The 24177-nt window shown below is 36.2% G+C and overlaps 1 protein-coding gene across 1 annotated transcript in view; it reads right to left on the reverse strand.

Moving 5' to 3' along the window:
* The window catches only part of Mycbp2 (MYC binding protein 2), a 209237-nt gene that overhangs the window by 93302 nt on the left and 91758 nt on the right, over positions 1-24177 (reverse strand). The window contains 14 exon segments of the mRNA XM_027393984.2: positions 1009-1187; positions 3691-3822; positions 4859-5065; positions 6375-6566; positions 10478-10699; positions 11673-11947; positions 12317-12509; positions 13423-13519; positions 15555-15638; positions 17181-17315; positions 20673-20764; positions 22041-22168; positions 22252-22377; positions 23590-23762. Of these exon segments, the coding sequence (XP_027249785.2) occupies positions 1009-1187; positions 3691-3822; positions 4859-5065; positions 6375-6566; positions 10478-10699; positions 11673-11947; positions 12317-12509; positions 13423-13519; positions 15555-15638; positions 17181-17315; positions 20673-20764; positions 22041-22168; positions 22252-22377; positions 23590-23762 (2235 nt within the window).

Here is a 24177-nt window from a genome sequence, read left to right on the forward strand (position 1 = left end):
GGTTGGTGGTCAGTCTGATCACAGGAATGATAGAAAAAGTCAGATGTAGAACATTTTACAAATATGGCTGCCAGCCAGGAATTATCAAATGAGATGTAGGGTGCAAGAAAAAGACATCTGGAATGACCAGGTGTTTGGTAACAAGTGTGACTATTGTGGACTCATTAAAACCACAACAATTATCAGCCAACCACAGAGGGCATCTTTAAGGAGGAGTGTCCCCTGGAGTCCAACTTCCTATGTACAAATCCCTTTATCATAAGTCAATACAAACGTGATTTGAGAAAGATGTTTAACCTCCCAATACCTCAGTTCCCTCGTCTATGAAATAGAGCTAGGAAAAGTGCCCACTGTGTGACTAGCCAAGGCAACCACAGGTAGCACTAGATTTTTGACATTAGTGATTAGCAATACAAAGTTAGGTTGAGGACAAAAGTGGTTAATGGCACTAAGACTATAGTATGTTATTATGCAAAAAATTGGACACAATAAGTTATGTGTATTTAGGGTTTTTTCTTTTTTTTTTGCCCAAAGATTATAGTTTTATGTTTTCCACTATTTACCTACTAAATAGTTTGCTAAAATACTGTAAGAAAACCCCACTACTGTATCATATAGAGTCCCAGAGGTCAACCTGAGCAGCCATTCTTCAGATTGGATAAAAGAAGCAAGGCAATGCCACTACCTGGACTTAGGTTAAATAATTAAAAAAAGAAATGAGTAAATTCTACTTGAATTTTAAAGCACAATCATGAAAATAAATATAACATCAACAGCATATATACCAGTACAAAACAAAATGCTTCAGTGATAGTAAAAGAATAACACAAGTTTAAAAGCATTCACCTTTATAGTTTATATTGAATTTACATTTTTAAATGAAGAATCTTCATAGGAATTTAACTAAGTATGTGCTAAGAAGAGAAATTGTTTATTTAGTTACATTATCAACTTGGCATGTCACACACCACATTAGCACATTTCATTTCTAATTATAAGTACACTTACCTATAGTACAGAATCTGTGGGATCTGTCCTCTGGTTTGGTTTGTGCCATTACTGCTCAAGCTGCATGTGCTGAAGGTAAAAGTCACTCCATCTGGGCATTGAACAGTGGTCATCCCTCCATCTCCATTGGCTGTACGACTTCCATAGTTCCTCAAGCGTACAGCATACTTAACATTTTCCTTTGAAAATGATGAAGATATAAAGCATGTTATATCTGTTCATAATATAAGGGGAGAATATAGAAAGAAATCTAGCAGTAAACTACTCAAACATACTGAAACTTTGTGGTCATTATAAATAATTTCATCAAATGAGTTTTTAATGAATCTAATAGCTAATACTTACTGAATATGTTTTGAGTAGCAGAATCTACCCTAAAACCTTTGTATAACCTAACTGAATTAATTCAAGTGTCCTCAGTATCTCAGCATTACTTGACAAACGAAGGATTTGAGACCAGTTGTTAAACAACTTGCACAAAGTAACATAGCTAACAAGCAATGAGACTAGTAGTTGACCATCAACAAATATGGGTAGTTCCCATGCTTAATTACAAACATATAATACTAGCCAACGTTGTGGTTTCAAAGAAAACAGCCCCATTAGGGAGTGGTACTATTAGGAGGTATGGCTTTTGCTGGAGTAGGTATGACCTTGGTCGTCAAAGTGTGGGCATAGGTGTTGAGGTCTCCTATGCTCAAGCTCTACCCAGTGACAGTTTACTTCCTGCTGCCTTCAGACCAAGGTGTAGAGTGCTCAGCTCCTGCTCCAGCACCATGTTGGCTGCACTTCACCATGCTTCCCACCAAGATGATAATGGACTAACTCACCTTCTGACACTGTGAGCAAGCCCAATTAAATGTTTCCCTTCAGAAGAATTGCCTTGAGCATGGTATCTCTTCACAGCAAGAGAACACTGACTGAGATAATCATAAATGCTACTATAATATTTTTCTATGAGTTTACATTCTTAAAATAACTCTTATGTAATTTTGGATCTACTACATTTTTATTTGGGGAGAAATTTACTCAAGAGACAAAAATATGCACACAAACATAGGAAAAAGAAATCCATGAAAAACTGTCCAGAGTATGGTATATAGGAAAAACAGAGCTACAGATACTCATGCTTTATGATTTAGAAGGTTTCTTTTCCATATCTGTGCTGGACAGTTTTATGACAACTGTACACAAGCTGTAGCCATCTGAGAGCAGGGAACCTTACTTGAGAAAATGCCTCCATAAGATCAGGCTGTAAGCAAGCCTGTAGCGCATTTCTTAGTGACTGATGTAGGTGGGGCTAGCCCCGGCCTGGTGGTCCTGGGTTCTATGAAAAAGCTGGCTGAGCAAGTTATGAGAAGCAAGGTAGCAAGCAGCACTCCTCCATGGTCTCTGCATCAGCTCCTGCCTCCAGGTTCCTGCCCTGCTTGAGTTCCTATCTTAACTTCCTTCAGTGATGGACTACAATTTGGAAATGTAAGCCAAATAAACCCTTTCCTCCCTCAGTAACTTTCATCATCGTGTTTATCACAGAAATAGAAACCCTGAATAAGACAATATATAATGTTTTTTTAAGATTGTCTGTGTGTGTGTGTGTGTGTGCGCGCGCGCGCTGTGGACAGATCACATGGGATCCCTTGGAGCTAGAGTTACAGGTGATAAGTAAGCGCCCTGATGCAGGGACTGGGAACAGAACTGCAGGGCTCTACAAGAGTATGTGCTCCTAACCACTGATGTAGGCATCAAAGCCGTTTTGGATGAAGAGTCTACTTTACACAGGATCCCCTATGCTCTTAACTGCTACGTTATCTATATGGCCCTGCTAATACCAATTATTAAGAACACATTTTTTCTTTGTAGAATTTTTGGTGCAATTTAAGTTGCAAAGATGAATACTAATACCTAATCAGTTTCAATACTATGCTATGCATGGAGGCACATTTTCTGCTGCCATTATTTAGTCAGTATAACACTACAGTATGGATGTTAGACTGCCTCAGCAAAAGAAGAGACTCAAAATACTAAAATGATAACATGTCAGATTTAGTAAATCTCACATGGGAAAATGATGTAGCATGAATTGAAAATGAATAAATACTACTCTGCATTGTTCCTACTTATATTGTACTAATTCTGCTAAAAAGTTAAGTCTGTCTTACCCTGCATGGCTGTCTGACAATGAAACCTAACAGTTCTTCCTAGTACACCAGAGTTTGATATGTGCAAAAACAGAGCATATAGCACAGTACAATATCAAGAATATTATATTGTAGTAGGCAAATGCATGAGTAGTTGAAGCAGCATATAACAGATAACTTAGGAGAAGCCATAGTTAACACTGAGAACTCATGGACTACCTTTCAATATATTTTTAAAAGATGACTTATGTTTTTAATTGTGTATATACATGTGTATCTATGTGGGAGTACATGAACATGAATACAGATGCCCAAAGAGGTCGGAAGAGGCCGCTGGGTACCCTGGAACTGAACTTACCAGTGATTGTGAGCCACCCAACATGGGTGCTGGGATTCAAACTCATGTCCTCTGCATGAGTAATATACACACCTAATCATTCAGCCATCTCTCCAGCACATTGTTCACCATTTTTAAGTGTATAACATTACCTCTTTGTTAAAAAACAAAAACAAAAACAAAAACAAGACATGTGGATGAAATTACCTTTAAAGGAACAACTTTGTCAAGTCTGATTTCAGCTATGTCACTGGGTGAATCGTCAGTTGTATAAGTTCCTTTAACTAATTCTAGAGATGTCCATCTGTGAGAATGAGTTGAATCTCCTGCATGTTCACTCTATGAATATACAAAACCAAAATTAACAAGATGCTTAACTTTATTGCAGGAACAATTCTGATTATAATCCATTAATGTCTTTTGGGAGTTTATGGTCTTGTATATAAAATTAGTCATGGGTTTGGTGAAGATGGATCAGCAGGTAAACAAACTTGACCCCGAGCCTGACAACCTGAGTTTGGTCTCTGAGATCCCCCACATGGAGGGGAGAACTGGCTCCCACAGGCTGCCCTCTGGTCTCCACATCCGCACCTCAGCATATGGATGCACTCGTGCATACAAACTTACATACACAAATAAATGTGTCAGAAAACTGAAATTAGTCATTAGCATTTCTTCATACGTTCTAAAGAAAGATTTTGCTACTCTAAGCTATTCACTTTTATCTTGTTTCCTGAAGAGATTAAAACATAAATTGATAGTATTCTCTGAGGTCTTGGAAGTGTTTGGGCATCTTCATGGAGACACTGCACATAGAGCCTAATGGAGTCGATGTTAATTAAAATTAATTGCTTGAACGAATCAGTTAAAGAGATTCTATTTATAAGAAACTTATTTTCATGTTTTCTGTCTCATATTTGAGAAACCTTGTAAAAAAAAATCAAGCACTTAAAATAATTTTTATAATGGAGAAAAATATAGTTACAATCAATAAACACTATCTTTAATGGAATTTTCCATTAGCATTTTAATAAAATTGTTTTAACTTTTGACAGAGGAAATACTATCCACTTAAACATAAACACTGTTCTAGAATCATGAAAAATGACAATAGCAGAAAAAAATATACAAGACTTGGAATAAAAAGCTTAGCTATGTTCTTTCTAGTGTTCAATTCTACTTAAAATCTCTCCCTTTCTGAAACTGCAAAAAATAAAAAGTAAAATAAGGCAGAAGTGTTCCAAGATGCCCCTAAACAACTACGGAAGATAAGTTTTTTGGTTCTGATTTAATGCTGTCCATGAATAGGCAATCTGTTAGATTCTGAAGGTTTGAAGCCACCGTGTCTTGATAATGCTACAGGAGCGATACTTACATCATCAACCAAAACCTCTAATTCGTACTCGTGTATACCACCTCCTCCATAGACAGAGAAACCAACCACAACAATTCCAGGTTTGTCTACTGCAAAACAGATTGCATCAGGGGATCCGTTTCCAGTGTTCCAACTCCTTCCCTGACTTGTTTTAGTGAATCGGTTAGCACTGGCTTTTACAGAGTGAAGAGAATTAAGTCCATCAACCTGGGGACAACATACACAATTCCATCAGTAGTTGATCACCTGAGTATTACTAGCAACAGCTGAAACAAAGTATCTAATAGATACAAGTTAGACATTAAACATTCATTTGAATGATATATTTCATATTAAGACAGGATTTTCAAAATCAAGCCACAATCTATTTGGGGCAAAGCAAAACAAAACAAAAACAAAAAGCACCAAAATCAGCAAAGCATTCAAGTGAGTTATAAAACGTGGTTATGAAAGGCAGTGGAAAGAGGAAAATAATATTATATGTCACAAAATGTAAGGCACCTATCAGTGTTTCAAGGTGACATTACCAGACACTTAATATTTGACACTTCTTGAATTCTGTTAGAATGACTATAGAACAAGAGGAATACTGGCTATCATGGAACTTTGCACAAGAATTGTTGCAATGCTAAAGCTTGATTTATGAATATCTTAGCCCAATTACAAGCCCTATGGTATAGATGAGACTCAGTTTTCATAGGCACTTGTGTATGTAACTAGAGACAGAGCAAAGCTCTGGAACCTTCTGTTCTATTAAGCACCATGCGCTCATTTTTACTGGCCTCACTTCAGAATATTACTTATCGATCAGCAATAGAACAACTGGTGCACGTTCATGCAGTTGCGTCACGTGGCAGATAAGAACCGAGTCTAATAAGATAACACATACTTGAACACAGTTTGATAACTTGGGAATATTAACAGGAAGCAGGTAAAAGATGTGATTGGAAGGGGAAAATGGCTCTGTTTGGTGTATTTGTACTATGAACATGGAGACCTGTGCTAAGATCCCCAGAACCCTTTGAAAAGCTGGAATTGTAGCACACTTGTAACCCCAGCAGTAGGTCAGATGTGTGGATGATAACCTGGGACCCTCTGGCCAGACAATCTAGGCAGTAGATGATTCCCACATTCAGTCTGAGATGGCGATAAATGTGGTTGATAAGGACAAGAGGAAGACACCTAACATCAGTCTCTGGCTTCTACACATATACACACATAGCTAGGTATACCTGTGTATATGCATGCATACACACCCTATTTGTGCACATTTACACACACACACACACACACACACAGAGAGAGAGAGAGAGAGAGAGAGAGAGAGAGAGACAGAGACAGAGACAGAGACAGAGAGACAGAGAGAGAGAGACCTAAAAAGTAAAGATTAAATGAGTAGATCATAGGACAGGAAGGAAAAAATGATTGTGTGTGTGTGTGTGTGTGTGTGTGTGTGTGTGTGTGTGTGTGCTGTGCATGAGCACACACAAAAGCCAAAGGAAAGACAGCTCCTTACCTCAGATCCTAGGGCTGACGCTGTCAGTTCACTGACAATACTGGCTAGTAATCCACAGGTGTTAGAGACCAAGTGTGAGGAGAAGAGCTCATTTTCTCTCCTAAGGCTGTTTCTAACCGGAAGCACAACAATGACCAGCATCTTCTCCAGAACTTCACGGAAGCTTGTCATCCCCGAGATGTTTTCTTCACTCTGACACGTAAGAAGAGAGAGGGCGAAGCATTGCCTTACTTTGCCTCACAGGAGTTCGCAGGTGTAAAATTCTTTCCAAATGATAACCTAAAAGTTCTACACCTGAATTATTTCCCTTTAAATCATAATTTACATGATATGTTTTTATTAGCTTTGTCACATTTTCACATATTTTCTTATTTTAACTACACAGCAGTTTATAAACTGTCTCTGCAAGATAGGCAATTACTCATACTACAAGGTAAGATTTCAGTAGAACTTGAGTCTATAAAAATAAATCACAGCATTGGTATGTATGATTGTTTTTCATTTAAATAAAAATTAATTTAAAAAAACCAATCACAGCTACTCCTTTCACAACTACTACTGTATTTAATTTCTGAAAAAAAAAAACAAAATCCCTAACTCTACCAGTAGGAATTGCAGGATAAATTTATAATTTCACTAAAATCCAAACTCCAAAGTATTTTTCAGAAAATACTGAAAAGATGATAACTCAGCCGATAGCTGACACAAAGTTCTGTCATTTATTACATGCTCATGTGTTGTAACCCAATGTGAGGAAGTCACAGTAACCAATCATTCTTTGACTTTTACCAAGCACTGAAGAATCAGACAACTTAGTATCTAGTTTCAATACTTTCATCAGGCTTCAACTTTCCAAAATCAGGGGTATTATTTGCTATGAGTCAATTTTCAAAAGCACATTCTTAGTCCCTGGAGAAGTTCTTTCATAGTAATTATATTCCTTACTGCTTTACACATAAAAATATTCATGAAACCATACAGTCTGCGTGAAGAGGGGCCAAGAAGCTATGTCACTTTCTTCTCAAATCAAATATGTAAATGAACAATCCATTTAGCAATTACATTAATTTTTCAGTTAAAACAACCATCAGCATGACTCACTATCAATTTCCTTCTTAAAATACAGTCTTAATAATATATACAAAAGTGACTTAAAGATATTTTCATATTTTAATCTATTGATATCTGAGTACAATTCCTATAATATTTTGGTTAACATCTAACATAATAATTTTTGGAATTAAAATAATCCATTTTTCATTTTACTAAAACTCAAATTATTGTATCCCTTTTGTCTTTCCATTCTCCAGGAATTTCACTTTCTCAGAAAGTCTACTTTGAAAAAACTCAGTCTCTAATTGTACTTCATAACGATTAGAAAATGTCTGCAGGAGAAAGCATATGCCTGCTTAGTTTCTAATTAGTAGTTGTCAAGAGTAATACAAGAAGCTGCTCCAATGAGTCTGTCAATATGACACATTAGAGAGCAACATGTCAAATGCTAGGTGACACTAGCTTTCTAACTAATACTAGCCATTTTTAACAAATCCATAACATATTTTCTTTGACTTTAGAAAATCTTGCATCAGAGATAATGGTACAAGATAATGGTCCCAGTATGTGAAAAACTAAGGCAGAATGATGCAAGCTCCAGCTAGTGTAGGTTACAGCAGGAAAAGGAGAATTCTATACTTAGAAAAAATATACACTGGGACAATAATCATGACCGTAAATGAAAAGCTAAACAAAAATAAACTGTTTAAAATACTTAAATAAATTTTTCACTCTTTCCTTTCCTTTTTATTTTTATTTTTTTGTACTTTCTCATGGTATTTTCCCATGGAAACTATAATGTTGTTCTTAGGTATATTACTCCAGATTTCACACTTTAGCGTCATTGTGAAATGGGATATTTTTTCCATTTGTTTTTATAAACCCTTTATATAAAACATAACTGAAAGTTACCGAGCTTCAAATAAATACTTAAATATTTGAAATGTTCTAAATATATGTATGTATGTGCATGGCTGATTTTTCTATGGCAAAATGTTAAAAGGTATAATGTCCAGGAGGCAAGGACAGGGGAAAATGGGATAATTACATTTTAATTAAGAATGTATAAATTTTGAATTTAAAAAGGGAAAGAATATATATTAATTGTGGTATATTTTCAAGAACTTTACTGTAAACACATAATTATTACTCACAGCATGTTAGCATTAAAATGTAAAACCCTACAAGTAGCCCTAAAGAAAGCAGCAGGCTATCCCTAAGTTCATCACCCATGTTACTTTATCGTAGTATTTTCTTACAATAAGTAGCTTTTTGCCTGGACATTTCACAGTCACCAATCTTTATACACACTTTTAATTTTTAAACATTTACCTTGATATCAAATGTAAACATACCATTTGGATGGCTGAATAAAGTTCTAGCAAGTTAATAAACCCAATTCAGTTTTTCACTTAGTAATGAACATTTAAGGGTCTAATTGAGGTTTCTAAACTTTCTTTTTAGCAAGTAAATGCACAGCTTTCGTTTTCCAATTATTCTTCCTATTCTCTGTGAAAACACTGACAATATAAAGTAGTGAAATGACAATTTATCATCTAAAAATATCTGGTAGTTTGTAGACACTCAATTCAAGGCTGTTTGGTTTTTTACCTACTTCAACTACAACCTAATTAAAATTACAGCAAATAAGTACACAATAAATAATTGCTAAAAGGTTGAAAGAGATATTCAGACTAATTTAAATTGCAAAAACCCATCTATAAGGCTAATATATTTCTTCATAATCTCAGAGCATAGAAATTTATAAGAAAAAAACTTAACTTTTTCTATTTTTCTAGTAATAATTTGCTATCTCAATATTTCTTTCCCTGGCATTCATTAATGATCACCAGTAAGGCTGGGGTTTTCTGATGCTGGCCCTTATAGTATTTTAAACATCTACAGGGATCCTATAAAAATATGACTTTAATTGTTTTTCTAGAGTGCTTTCTAACAATGCAAAAGCAGGTATTAAATGTTTCTTATGTCTTTTGTTTTACAATGTTTAACATGCTAGAAAATTTTTAATAGAACCCATTTTCATAAAAGTTATTTCTTTCTACACTTTATACATTTATTTATTGTGCTGTGAGTGTGTGTGTGCGCGCTCGAGCATGTGGGGGGTGTGCCTCACACATTATGGTTGTCAAAGGACAACATGTGACTGTAGGCTCTCCTTCCACCATGTAGGTTGGTGGAAGCACTCTTATGTGATGAGGCATTTTGCCAGTCATACTATAGAACTGACAAGTTTGCTTCCATTATCTATAACTAATTTCATATGACACAGCAATAAACAATTACACAGGTATTTACTTTATACTCACATTTTAGAGTGAGTTGCCATTCAAAATAAAACTGCTTATTGTAGTGGTTTGAATAAAAATGGTTCCCATAGGTTCATAGGTTTGAATGCTTGGTTCCTAGTCAGGAAAGGTTTAGGAGATGTGGCCTTGGAGGAGGTGTCACTAGTGGCAGGCCTGGAAGTTTAAAAGTGCATACCAAACCCAGTCTCTCTCTGCCTGCTGTCAGTGGATCAAGATATAAGAGGCTATGCTCCCATGTCATTCCTGCCTGCCTGCCTGGCACCACACTCCCTATCGTGATGATTATTGATTAATCCCTCAGTCAAGTGCTTCTTCTACAAGTTGCCTTGGTTGTGGTGTTTTATCATGGCAATAAAACAGTGGCTAAACTAACCAGAAGTGGTGGTGTACGCCATTAATCCCAGTACACAGGAGTTAGAGGCAAGCAGATCTCTGTGAGTTCAAGGCCAGCCTGGTCTACAGAGCAAGTTCCAGGACAGCCAGAGCTACAAAGAGAAACCCTATCTCAAAAAATAAAAATAAGCAAACAAAGTAGTATCTAAGACACTTATCTTTCAGTTAACATGAGAATTAGAGCATAGCTCTTATCATGAAACAGATGGTCATTTGTCAGTTATTTGGCAAACATAATTACAAATAAGGAAAATGAGGCACCAACCTATGCATGTCTCCACTTACTGTTGTTTTACTTCTCCATTCTAAGCAGTTTCTGAGCAGACATACCTGGCTGAGCTTTTCCATATGTCCCACCAAGAGTGGGAAACGATGAACTAGTGTTGAGTCATTCTCTGTGCTGACCTGCTTGACAATTGATCGAAGTAACACTTCTCCATCATACGCAATGGGGAAGATGGATGTCAGCTTAACAGAGGTGAGGCACAGAGCTGACATGACGGCGGCAAGGAGCCGGCTGCTGGACGTCTTAAAGTTGGCTTCTTGGATGTCCTTCAAGAACAAAAAGGACCCTCAGATACCGCATCGATGGAAACCAACATTCTGCAGAAACACCGCAATCATCTACCACTCCATCATTTAGGTGGCTTTATGACAGGATAATACCACATCAATACATTGAAACGTAATTATTAACTAGTAATAATGGGGGGTAGATGCAAGAAAAGTTTATTTCTGTCCTATAGCAAACAGTGTTTATACATGTGAATTTCTTTACAATCAGCAGTTCTTTCTAGCATCGTTTTCAGCGTGAAAGGACTCCCATTAGAATCTATCAAACACACTTATTCTGCAAGTACTGAAACTCCTTTTGACAAAAATGAATAATACAAATTGCCTTTTTGTAATATCATTTTACTAAGGTCACAAAATTATATTATGATACTCTAGTTTATGCATGTATATACACAGACACATGCACATACAATAAAAGTAAAATCGTACAGCTCAAGATGGTTTCCAGCATGATTCAAATCTTTTACACCACCCTCCTTTTTGTCTGGTTGTATTGTTAACTACGGCAGTCTCCGATTATCAGTGTCCTTATCTCTTTCTGCCCTATGGCTCTGTAAAGCATTTGTGCCAAGTGCCTTAAAATTCTGTGACTTAGTGTCTTCATGAGTGAATGAATGATGTCAGCATACCCTTCACTCATTCCCTCTGTCCATTCTTACATCTGTGGGGACCCTGAGAGTCACTTGTTTACACACTATATTTTCCCATCCCCACTCTCAAATAACTTTACCTACAGACTGAAACAAAGTCAGCAGTTACATAAACATGCCTTATAACTTACAATAGATGACACCAAAGAATGAGACAAATTTTTAAATTTATTTATACAAATGACACACACCAAGTAGATTTCCCAACTGACAAAGTTTGAGCATTTAAGTTAATTTTCTTGCTGAGTATTTAAGCAATATATTTCATTTTCAACCAACATTTTATAAATTTAAATTACCTGATCTAAGCAATTCAGCAGATCACAAAGGCAAGCCCACTGTAAAGCAGGCGTCGGGTAGAAGGAGTGAAAGCAGGCAGTGAACGTGTTATGGCACTCCTGAAGGACAGCCTCCAGAAGGCTCAAGGGCTGACTCAGGTAGCCTTGAGGGTCATTGTCCAACTTCACCATGCAATCATCAACTCCTTCTGATAAAATTTTTCTTAACAAAGTTCTTGTTTTTCCAATACACTCTGCTAACTTGCTAGTTTCTTCTACAACTGCTTTTCCTGTAGCTTTGAGAAAATAAAAAGTATTAACAAACCAAGGTGTGGACATAATAATAATTCAGTCATTTATTGTATAAGTTAAAAAAAAAAGATCAAACAACAAAACCAGAAATGAAAATGCTTAGTTTATATGGGCTAAAAAATAATTTTTAAAAATCTACATAGAAAAATTATTGTCATTAGTATTTAAGTCTAAATTTGTGAAACTTTTTTCTGTTTGGTAAATATAGTTTAAAATTAACATTTTTTTCCCACTTAATTTTAGGAGCAACTTAAAAGTATTTTGCCATCTTAAACACTTAGCTATCTACACATTAATTTTCTTAATCTCTGAAATGATTTGTTTCCAACTTTTTAAAAAAAAATTTACCATACCTGATACTGGGTATATCTCACAGGTATAGACTCTCAACAACCGCAGACAACAGGTCCCCACAAAGCGTAGTCTCTCTAAATCCAGAAGTGTGGCTGTGAACTGGAATCCTTTTAATCCTCTAAGTTCTTCAACTCCTAAGACTAAGGTGGTCCAGCTCCAGTGAAGAATACTTAGTAAGGACTCAAAACATTCCTAATCCACAGTATGCAAAAACATATACAGGTCATTTAAAGTGATATTATCAGAGTTTGAATAAAAGAGACTAATAATGGCATGCGACTTCAAAAATATCTTTAACTTTTTGCTGAGTTTTCATAGGTGAAATAAAATATATGTGTACATTTTTACATCTTCCTTTTACCAGCATAGCCAATTTATCTTATAAACATGGAGATAAAAATGAAATAATTCATAATTTACATGGTTCTTTGAAATTGTCAATATAGTATAATAATTTAAAGTAGTGCTAGAATATTATAAATCAGTGATACCTATACCTCTATTTAAATTACTTACATATTAAGATATATAATAAAAACTATAACCAATTCTTAAAAAGTTGACTTGAAGTTAAAAATTCTCATGCCTGGTCTAGACCATCTGAAGACTGTCACACTTACATGACAGCAAACACTAAAGAGTCTCAGAGTGGAGCACTTGGCTCCTCAATCTTCACCAAGGCCCAGATGACTGCTGGTATAACATAATAAATGAAATTTAAAATAAATGACTAAATACATTTGTTACATAAGCAATTTCAATAACCTAATGACTATGCGGCCATTTATACACACATAAAAATCATTAGAAAGGGCAAAAACAGTCCTGATCTTAATAAAAAGACACCAAATCACTGTTTAGAAGGGTGAGTGTCCAGTTAGAAAAGTCACAAGATATTTCAGACATAGAAAAGCCAATTCAGCTCAACATGGTAAAATCATAGGTAACATCTTTATTTCTCCACTGTTTAAAGTATACATTATCTTTGCCTAAAATATAAACACTACAATAAAAGCAAATCTGAATTCATAAAACTATGCTGAGACAATCTAAGAATTAAAGTTCAGCAATGGGTAGCAAAGCTGAAATGGTTAAAAATGCTTACCACTGAGACAGTTCTTGCAAACGATCTCTTCAGGATGTGCACAGGCTCGCTGGTTTGCTGCTTGCCTTTTGAAGCACTGCCATCACTGGTTGGGAGTCTGGTGGTGGAAGATAAACAATATACTAAGTGTAATAAATGTCCAGTGACAAATTTTGATGTACATTTTTCAGTATCAGTGAAGTGCTTAGCTACAAATGGAATATCTACATTGTCACACTACCCCCAATCTCAAGGACCACTGTAGAAGAGGGAACAGAAAGGTTTTAAGATCCAGAGGTTCCAGTGAACAGGTGCAAAACAGTATTTTCTGGACTTGACAGGAATGCTGCACTCACTAATGCAGAGCAGCTGTGGCTGCCTGCACAATACCAGCACAGGACCAAGCCAGGCAGCATTCTATTACTCTATTACAGAGGGGAAAGGGAGGAGCTCTGGACAGGTAATGTCTCCTGAGAGAAGTGTGCTCAGTTTTCTTAATGGGTGTGGCCCCTGGAAGGCCAACCGTGCTCTGATAAATGGCCCCACATCCAGAAGCACACAGAAGGTACAAATGGGACTCAGTGGGTTCTGTCACAACAGATGGAACCTGTTACAGAGATCCACAATTGGTCACATGCAGAGAATAAATCCTTGTGGTGTGCTTACTTCTAAATGACATATCTGCAGTGCAAGCCTATACCTAAAGCTCAGGGAAAATCATGTAAGAGTGAGTAGAAAGATTGTAACAGACAGGGGACCAGGAAGCCTGAATCTAGACAGTGTCTTCTAGATATGACAGGCAAGCTACACCCACAAAATCTCAACAATATGATTGTCCAAGCAAGTCTTGCATAACGACACCTGTTGACAATGTCAATACGGATGGGAGAAGTCTCCCATGATCTCACCCATAGAGGAAGACAATCAATGGCTGCTGAGAGAGGAGAAATCAGTTTTCTCCAGAGAAGGGAGTTCCTGATAGGTTGTCCAATTCCAAGTGGTCGGCACTAAACTCATGAGAGCAACACTAAATGGACCCGGTACGATATATCATGTATCCAGCCACCTAACCATCTACTTACCTATTTACTTACAAATCTACACACACACACACACACACACACACACTCTCTCTCACACACACAATGTGTGTGGGGGGGTGTATGTATAACATCAAAGACTACAAAATTCAGACAATGAATTAGAGATAAAATTTCAGGTTTGAGTGTATATATTAGAAAGAATGAGAATTCACCTTCAAAAGTCATATCCCTACTAATGCACACATAGTTACTCAACAGTACTCCATAAAAGCAGTCCAGTGCAATTTGTCATGTTCAAAAAGTACTATGGGCCTGAAGAGATGGCTCAGCTGCTAAAGGCCAAGGCTCACAACCAAACAGAGAAAATGCTGCTGATATCAAAAGCAATGGCTACAATAGATATCAATACATGTTTGAATTACTGTGAATTAAAATTCTTATTGTTATAATAAACAACATGAACAATTTGCTATTTCAACTAAAAGTGAAAATTAATGGTAAGAGATTTTCAAATGTGTTCTATCACGAAATAAATAATATAAGACTATCAGGCTGGAAATAAAGCCGAGTACTGGGATACATGCCTAACATGTATTGGGTCTTAGGTTTAAAGCAAAGAAAAGAATGACTACAATAAATTGATTAGGCCCATGTCAAAAATATCCTCCTATCCTAAATGGCATTCTTTAAGACATACTTTATTAGTTTATAACATTCTGAAACTGGTATAAAGATCAATAAGCAGGTTAAACAAACAGCTACTGGCATACTGCTATTGCTATAATATTGGCACTCCGAGTCATGAAAATGTTAAATTAAGTCTGATATAAAAAATGCTCATAAAATTATATTAACATTATCTAAGAATTTTAATTAGCTAGCCTACTTGAAAAGTTTCAAGCCAGGGTGAGCCCCTTTCTTAAAAAGGAAAGGAAACAGTGATTGGCTCTTCAGAAGTGATGCTCCAAATTTTACCATTTTACCAGTGTAAAATTAATTTGTTCGATGCTTCGATAATTTTCCCACTATTATGCTGCATATTTACAATGATTTTATTTCAGCACAATCAAAGAATAAATGGTATTACTTGACTATAAAATGTTTAAATACCTGTATAACAGTTGAGGGATCTGACCAGCATTTACATCAGTACCATTATTTGACTTCTTTGAACTCTTGAACTGGAAAACAACCCTAAAAGAGAAAAAAAAAAAGAATAGTACGATGCCAAAAATGACACTCTCTAAGGTTCATTAAAGTTAATAAGGAATTTAATAATAATGTTCTTAAACTTATGCAACTGAAAATTACTCATTTGTTAAAGAAAAGAATCACTTATGAAACAGTAATGTACTGATTTACAGTTGCTGAATTGTCACAGACATGAAGGACTGGACTTGATAGGAAATCCTGCCTCCCACCCTTCAGCTTGGTTTTTACCTCTGCAGTCAGCTTCAAATAAAGACTTCCACCTCAGGGAATGAAGACAGCTTCAACAGACATTTAGGGACTTTAGCCTCCATCCCAGTGTTGTGATATTTTAATTTGAATAGACTCTAAATTAGAGCCATGCTATTCTGGGTGAATGTAGTTCTAGCAAATATCTAACAGTGAGCTGAAAAAGAAACATCCTGTGGCAGATTTAATTTCCCTTAAATACTTATCAACACAGAATTCACCTCAAAAATTAGCATGTACCTTTCATACTATAGACTTCTATACTACTATGTTTAAGAGAAATAAAAATGAACTTAATTTCTCTTACAAAACAACAGTATTTTCAAACAACAGAATCAAACTAGTAGAGTAGAAAGAAGGCTGGGTTCTGTAGATGGTAACCACATCATTATTCTAAGCATATCATTTTCCCATTTTATTTCTCTAATTTTCTGCGTATGAATGAGACTAACAATTGCTTCATAACTTACTGAGGGAATCAAATGAAATAATGTATATGGAGGCACCTAGTTACTTTGTGCATGTACACATGTGTGTGCATGCTCCTGTGGGCGCCTGTGCACTTGTGTGTGTACACAGAGAGGCTAGAGGTCCATTTGGAGCATCACTTCTGAAGAGCCAATCACTGTTTCCTTTCCTTTTTAAGAAAGGGGCTCACCCTGGCTTGAAACTTTTCAAGTAGGCTAGGTTGGCTGACCAGCAAGCTTGAGGGAACCACTTGCCTCTGCCTCCCCAGTGCTAGAAATACAGGTGAATGTTACCACATCACATTTTTTACAAGGTTTCTAGGGATTGGATACAGATCCTAATGTTTGTGTGGCAAATATTTCTGAAAGTGATAAAAATTTTCTCTGTATTTCATTAAGATAATATCATTTAATATGATAGAAACTTTGTCTCTTACAAACTATTTGCATGTGCAGTACCAATCTAATTGTGACTGTGTGTGTGTGTGTGTGTGTGTGTGTGTGTGTGTGTGTGTCCGTGTGTGTGCCCAAATCCCTGAGTATCCTGCACCCTTCCTCTGTGTAATCTCTAATTTGGTTATAAAGCTTTTAAACAATTTTAATACCCAGAAAGACACATATGCCATCTGACACAAATAATGCACTCTTCTCTCTTCTGTCTAGATTTTAATTTAGTATTTTATAGACTATATGACATACATGGTTATATGAATTTAATTTTAGCAATTATATTAATACTCTGAATTATCAGACCAAGATCCCACAAACAAAAATAAGAGTTGTGCAAGTCCAAATTCACCATTATACTTACCCATCATCTGTAGTAATAGAAGCTTGTCCATGAGACCCACAGTCACTGCTGGGACCTGACACTCGAGCCCATGCTACATACCACCATCCAGCTTGCAGGAGAACTGGCTCATCAAACATCATTGCATATTTTTCTCTAGAGAAATTAAGAAGGCAACACATTTGAACCTGTCTGGTACATGCATTTACTTCCAACTACCTTATGCCAAAACCCACAACACTGCTCTTTTTTATTTTAAAGATTCTAGTCCGACAAGAATCTTAAAGTTTAGACACCAAAACAAGTTTCAGTTCCTTATGTTTAGAAAATCAAATTAAATTTCTTTCTTCTCTTTATGGATTCTACAAAATATTTCAATCTTATAAAACTTTCATAGTGACTACCCTAAATGTCATCATAGAACCTACATCCAGTAACTGACGGAAGCTGATGCAGTGACCACAGCCAAGCACTGGGCTGGGCTCCTGGAGTTCAGTTGAACAGAGGGAGGAGGGTTCATATGATCAAGGGGGGGAGAGGGGGTCAAGAGCATGACTGGAAAAACCATGAGCTGGTCTAGTGGGCGCTCATGGTCTCTGGCACTGACAGCTGCGGAACCTGCATGGGACCAAACCAGGCCCTCTGAATGTGGGTGACAGTTTTGTAAATTGACTTGTTGTGGGTGGGGTGGGGGCTGGCAGTGGGACCAGGACTTCCCCCATGGATAAACTAGCTCTTTGGAGCCCATTTCCTATGGAGGGTTACCTTGTTCAGCCTTGATACAGTGGGGAGGGGCATGGTCCTGACTCAACTTGATATTCCAGACTTTGTTGACTCTCCAAGGGAGGCCTTACCCCCTCTGAGGAGTGTACAGAGGCTGGGAAGAGGTGAGGTGGGGGTGGGGGAGACGGGGAAGTGGGGTTGGTATGTAAAATGAAAAAATTTAACAATTTCTTGAATTGTTGTAAACGCATTAAAACTTAACCCAGACAAAGAATTTTCCCTTAGTTAGTGGGCTATTTATCCAGCTAAGTATTCTGAGAGGTAACATGTCAAGGATCCTGGTCAAGAATCCTTAGTGATGACTTGCTAGCTTGGAAATTTGGGGCAAGTTACTACAATTATTTTGTATCTCAGTTTATCTCAACCCTGATGTGCAAATACATAGTTCTCATATATGAAATTCTGTCCAAATAAAAACCTTTACATAATAAAAAGAGGGGAAATATTTGGTTAATTGAATTGTCTGGGGACAGTGTTTGGAATTAAGCCTGTTACAGAGAACAGAATCTACATACACAAAAAAAGTTCATTGAACAGAAAGTGACATCCAAAAGTAAGACTGCCTGGCGGGTGGCAGAATAAAAGTAACTGGTTTTAACTGGCACCGGCACTGAGAAAACTAGCAATAAGGAAGAAGGAAAATGCTATGAACAGATCTGTATAAAAACAAACAAGGGGGAGGGGGAAGCCCCAAGAGGGGATCCTGCTTTGTTAATGAATTAAGATGGATAAATGAAGACTCAATAAAAAAGATACAAGTGCTGCCCATAAAAGAATAAGCTAATGAAGAAAATCTAAGTGATTCTCTACCAAAGACATCACAATTTATATCTTAGAATCACAATCCCTTGCTAAAAAATAAAAAGCAAATGATAAGGGTTTAATGAAATGATAAGAGTTTAATGAAAGTTATCTTTTTGGAAATGTCCTCTTTAAGTGAATTTGTATAAATAGTAAATATTAAAAGTAACAACATGGTATGGCTAATGCTGTGTTCTCAACGTTCCCAATGCTTCAATCCTTCACTACACTTCCTCATCTGTGGTGACCCCCAACCAGAAAATCATTTTGTTACTACTTCATGACTATAATTTTGCTACTGGTGAGTCATAACAGTAGCAAAATATTTTTGGAGACAGAAGTTTGCCAAAGGAGTCATGACCTACGGGTTGAAAACCGATAGTCTAATGCTTAAAGAAATGGGCTAGGTGGTGCACACCTTTAATCCCAGTGCTTAGGAGGCAGAGGCAGGAGGATCTCTGTGAGTTTGAGGCCAGCCTGGTCTATAGAGTGAGTTCCAGCATAGCCACAGAGACGCAGAGAAACCCTGTCTCAAACAAACAAACAAAAGAAAAGTAAAAAATAGAGAGAAACAGACCAGTTTTTCTTTAGATACACACGTATTTGTTGGTTTCTTTCTTTATTTTTAGATATGCTCTTAAGTTATCAAAAGTATGTCTCTAGTAATAAAAGTAAAACCAATGTCATTCCTTTAATTTTGAAAACATGTACCTTTATTAGCAAAAAGGCCTTTATTTACCTGTTGTATGGTGTGTGTGTGTGTGTGTGTGTGTGTGTGTGAATCGGTTGTTCTCCACCTTATGTTTTGAGACAGAGTATCTCACTAACCCTGGAGCTCATTGGTTTTTGCTAGATTGGTTGGCCAGTGAGTACGAAGGGTCACCTATCTCTACCCCAAGTGCAAGTGCTGTGCCACTGACTAAGCCATTTCCATTAGCCACAACTAGTGTTTCTAAAACATAGTTACTATTGGGAACTATAGTGTACTTTTATTATTATAAAGCTCAGTTTATGTTTTTCCCATCACAGCATCCCCTGACCAAAACATTAATGTATAATAGTGCAGTGGTGAGACAATTCTTAGGATTCCAGAAAGGACTGAAAAACCTATGTCTTTTTATACTAATAAACTTGTATTAATAAATACTCTGATCCACATAAGCTCCCAAGAGCCCTCAACAAAACTGATAACCTCCCTCTACTCCCGAGTCATTATCAAGCATATACTACTGATACTACATGGGGGATCTGAAGTACGGTCTCCTGTGACTACCTGAATATATCTCTATCTACCTGTCTGTCTGTCTGTCTGTCTGTCTATCTGTCTGTCTATCTATGTGTGTCTATAATATATGTATGTATGTATATATAAGTACTATACACACACACACACACACACAGAGAGAGAGAGAGAGAGAGAAAGAGAGAGAGAGAGAGAATGTTACAGGTAACAAATGATTGTTTCAATCACTACAGCACTAATACACTTGTGTTCTTTAAGGATTTAATGAAACTTAGGAGTGCAAAATATATTTCTATTTTCAGTACTGAATTATGCATCTAACTATATAAAAAATTAAGACTGATAGTTTGAATATGACATTATTACAAGTAATTGGTATGCTTCCCAATACCCTCAGACATTATATAACAAGATTTCACACAATAACAAATTACATAAAATGGATGGTGGCTAAACTATCTGACCAAGGTGTATACTGGGTATACAGTGTAATGACTATGTATGATATGCATAAATGAACGAAACTATTTAACAATGAAATTCACAGAATGTGAATGAAGCATAACTTTATAATTGAGCTTCACAACTTATTTAAAACTTCCTTTTAAAAATGTATTTGTAAATTAAAGTAAAATTTTAATTTCAAGTATGTAAAAACTATACTGAATAATGAGCAAAACATTTACCTAGCAGCACAGTCATAAGCCAACACGTCAGTCTCTGCAAGAAGGTCTCCATCAGTTTCATGATCTCCTCCATCAGGACCCAACTCAAATAGCTGTGGTAAAGAAAAACAAATTTACCCCAATCACACAATTTTGTGCATCCAACTGTTTAAAATTTTGTATGTATCATCCTGATGAACTTGCTGGGCACTGAGATTGCTTTTCTGACTTACAGAATCAAGCCATTCTAAATCACTTTGTACTAAAATACACCTGAAAGACTAAAACTACTGGATTGTTAGCATAAAGATAAGTGTGCTTTAGGTATTCTTAACCATTATTCTATTTCTATGACTTATATTACCATAGGAACTTTAATTTTTACATTGTCTGTAATTTTAAAAGTATATATATTATCATCAACACTAGAAAAAAGTATTCATTTTTAAAAAGTTCTCAGTTCTGACTGAGGTTTATATAGACTGTCTTCAAAAGTAATCAGGAGCTTTAATTATATTCCTTTGATTTGGGGGTATTACTAACAAACCTTAAAAAAGAATACCTCTCCCAAAAGAGCTTGAACTGAAATTTCTTGTGAAACATAATAGTGGAATTGAGGCAAAACTTACAGTATGAAAAAGTACAAAAGCAGATGACCACAGACACAGTGTCCACACTAGTACTGAGTAAATGAAACTGCCAGGCAATCTTCAGACAATGATTGCTGGCTCTTCCAGAGATAGATGTGTGTGGGAAACTTGTGATTGCTTTCAAAGCGGGAAGAGCATAATCACAAGAAAACCTGAAAACCACCAGATTAGCTTTCAACTCTCAGGGGTCATTCTCTCCCAAGTGGCTAGGCTTACATGCATGTGCCACCACACGAGGCTATGATTCATAATTACTGATCAATTTTTATACAAAAGACAAGTATCTCCCCACTTCTCACTTTATCCCTAGTCCCCACCTGGGCATGTGTGGAGGATATATGTTTACATAGTATTTAACAATAAAAATGTTGAAGACTTACATACAAAAAGGTGAGCATCCTGTTACTAAAACAGCTCTAGGGCGGCCACATGGACGGGTGCAGCTAATTAACCATTTGGAAGTTTAGCACAAAGCAGTGGGACTGGCTATGAATCCTTTTTCGACCTTAAATTACTAAAAACTCATTTTTCTCCCTTTGTATGAATTTAATTTTTTTTTTTTTTTACCAAGTCAGTGATCTCATAGCTTTGAGTAAGAGTTTAGCAATGTTCCCTTTGTCTAACAGAGCCATTAAGAATAAGCCAAGGTAAAAAGTAAAAATGAAACATTCAATAAGACAACAGACTAAGCCAAAATGAATGTTTTCAAACGAAACAGTTACAGTATAATGAACTTTACCTTTATTTTAGCAGTATATTCTCCTCTACCTCCAAAAAGACCAAGACCACCAAGTAAAATGTCAGTGTCAGCACTAAAACGTATGGCTTCAACTGAATGGGCAGAGTAGCCCCAGCCCCCTCCATGACCTGAAAGATGTAAATAATGTTGCTTTTAGATATGCATGTATTTCTGTTATTAGGTAACATTTCCTAAGTCTAAATATACATACTTTCAAACCTGTTTACTACACTGTAATCCTCCTTGGAATAGACTTTCATTACTGCTTGAGTCTCCTCCTCTGTGCTTGCAATGCCCATCTTTAAGTCCTGCATAGCAGCCAAAGTATCAAGACAACCTAAAACAACAAACAAATCAACTTCAAACCCTTGAAACAAAAACTTCCGGCAGTACTGATGTTATTTAATGCTATGTAGGGAAAATTAAAATAAGTTATGAATGTGCTCAATAAATAGAATCTATTCCCAGAATTAAGCACTTCATGGAAGAATACATACAATAAATTCACATCTGCATAGATAATCATCATGCTTAAAACGTAAGTTATATGACATTTTTCACAAAACTAAACCTCTGAAAAATAGGAACCACTTTACTTTTGGTCCTTACAAGTTTCTTTACAGAACATCCTAAATCAATTAGATTTTCAATGTGCTCTTAAAGAAATACTAGTATGAAATAACTTTAATGTTTGCTTTGGATGGTTATAATGGTTAAAATAAAATCTTAGGAAAAATCAGGAATTATATTTATAATCTACTAATTATGGTTAGAAATATTAATTTATAGTTGTAAATACTATATACAAATAAGCATGTCCTTTTGTGAACCTGCATGAATGCAGGAAATGCATATTTGTGTGGTCCCATATGTTAAAGTGTTTATGTGTGTAAAGGCAAACATGCATGTATGTGCACATATGTTCAGGCCTAAGGCTAACATCACATCAGGAGTCTTCCTAGGTTGTTTTCTACTGTATTTTTAGACGCAAGATCTCTCAACTGAACTCAGAGCCAACCAATATGGACCTTTTAGGCAGTCTGCTTGCTTCAGGATTTCTGTCTCTGTCTCATAAGGAATTTAGGACCCACCAAACCCTCCCAGCACTTATATAGGTCCTGGAAATCTGAACTCTGGTGCTGACACTTGGAAGGCAAACTTTACCCACTGAGTTGTCACCCAGCTCCTGAATAAGCATTTTCTAAAAGCAACACAATATACAGATATGTGAACTGATTTAAAAAAAAACTACAAAATCTCTAGCAACTACTTATTGCAAAAGTTCTGTATCTCAAAGTAGTTAAGTAATGATACACATAAATACTATAGGAACATATTTAGTCTATATCTTTAAAAGTTTTTAAGTTCAAGTTAAGCAGAATCACTTCATTATCTTTTTATTAAGGGAATCATATTCAGGGATACTTTACACTTAGGCAACCATTCATTTTTAATGATAACTGGTCGAGATCTTCTGAATCATATCAGGGAGAACAAATTTCTTAAGTAATTAAATTTATTTCAGCTGAACATCAAAGGGCAACCCTACCCAGAATGTGCAAGGCTGCATGAGATCGGGTGGTAAGAGCCCTGGATCCTGTTGGTAGAGCAAGTTCTGGACTTAGAATACTACATCTGGACTGCATGTCTGTTGCGGAAGGAAGTCTAGCATCAGCAACTACTGCATTGTAACACCAGAGCTCTCGGGTACTTGGTCGAAACCTATGGAGAAAAACAACAATTACAGCACTTCAACACATAGTTAACTTTGAAAATCTTTTAAATTATAAATTGACTACAGAGTAAATAATACAGTTAATGTACCCAGGAAAACACATGTTACATTGTTTTCTATACCTAAGCTGAATATATAACTAAAGTAATTTATACCACAACCAAAAAAAAATCTGACAATAGTAATACAGATTATAAAACTTTATAAATATTGCAGTAATTATATACTTAAATTTGATGCATACAAAAAAAATGAAGCTCTCTTATACCAAAACCCCCACTAACAAATTAAAAACAAGGGAAATTTGATAGAAAATGTAAAAAATCCATATGCAACAATACTAAATGGGCATAAAGTGTAGGAAACTGTAACAGAAAATCAATCCAATAGCAAAACGTGGGC

This window comes from Cricetulus griseus, assembly GCF_003668045.3.
Source record: "Cricetulus griseus strain 17A/GY chromosome 1 unlocalized genomic scaffold, alternate assembly CriGri-PICRH-1.0 chr1_1, whole genome shotgun sequence".
Taxonomy (NCBI): domain Eukaryota; kingdom Metazoa; phylum Chordata; class Mammalia; order Rodentia; family Cricetidae; genus Cricetulus; species Cricetulus griseus.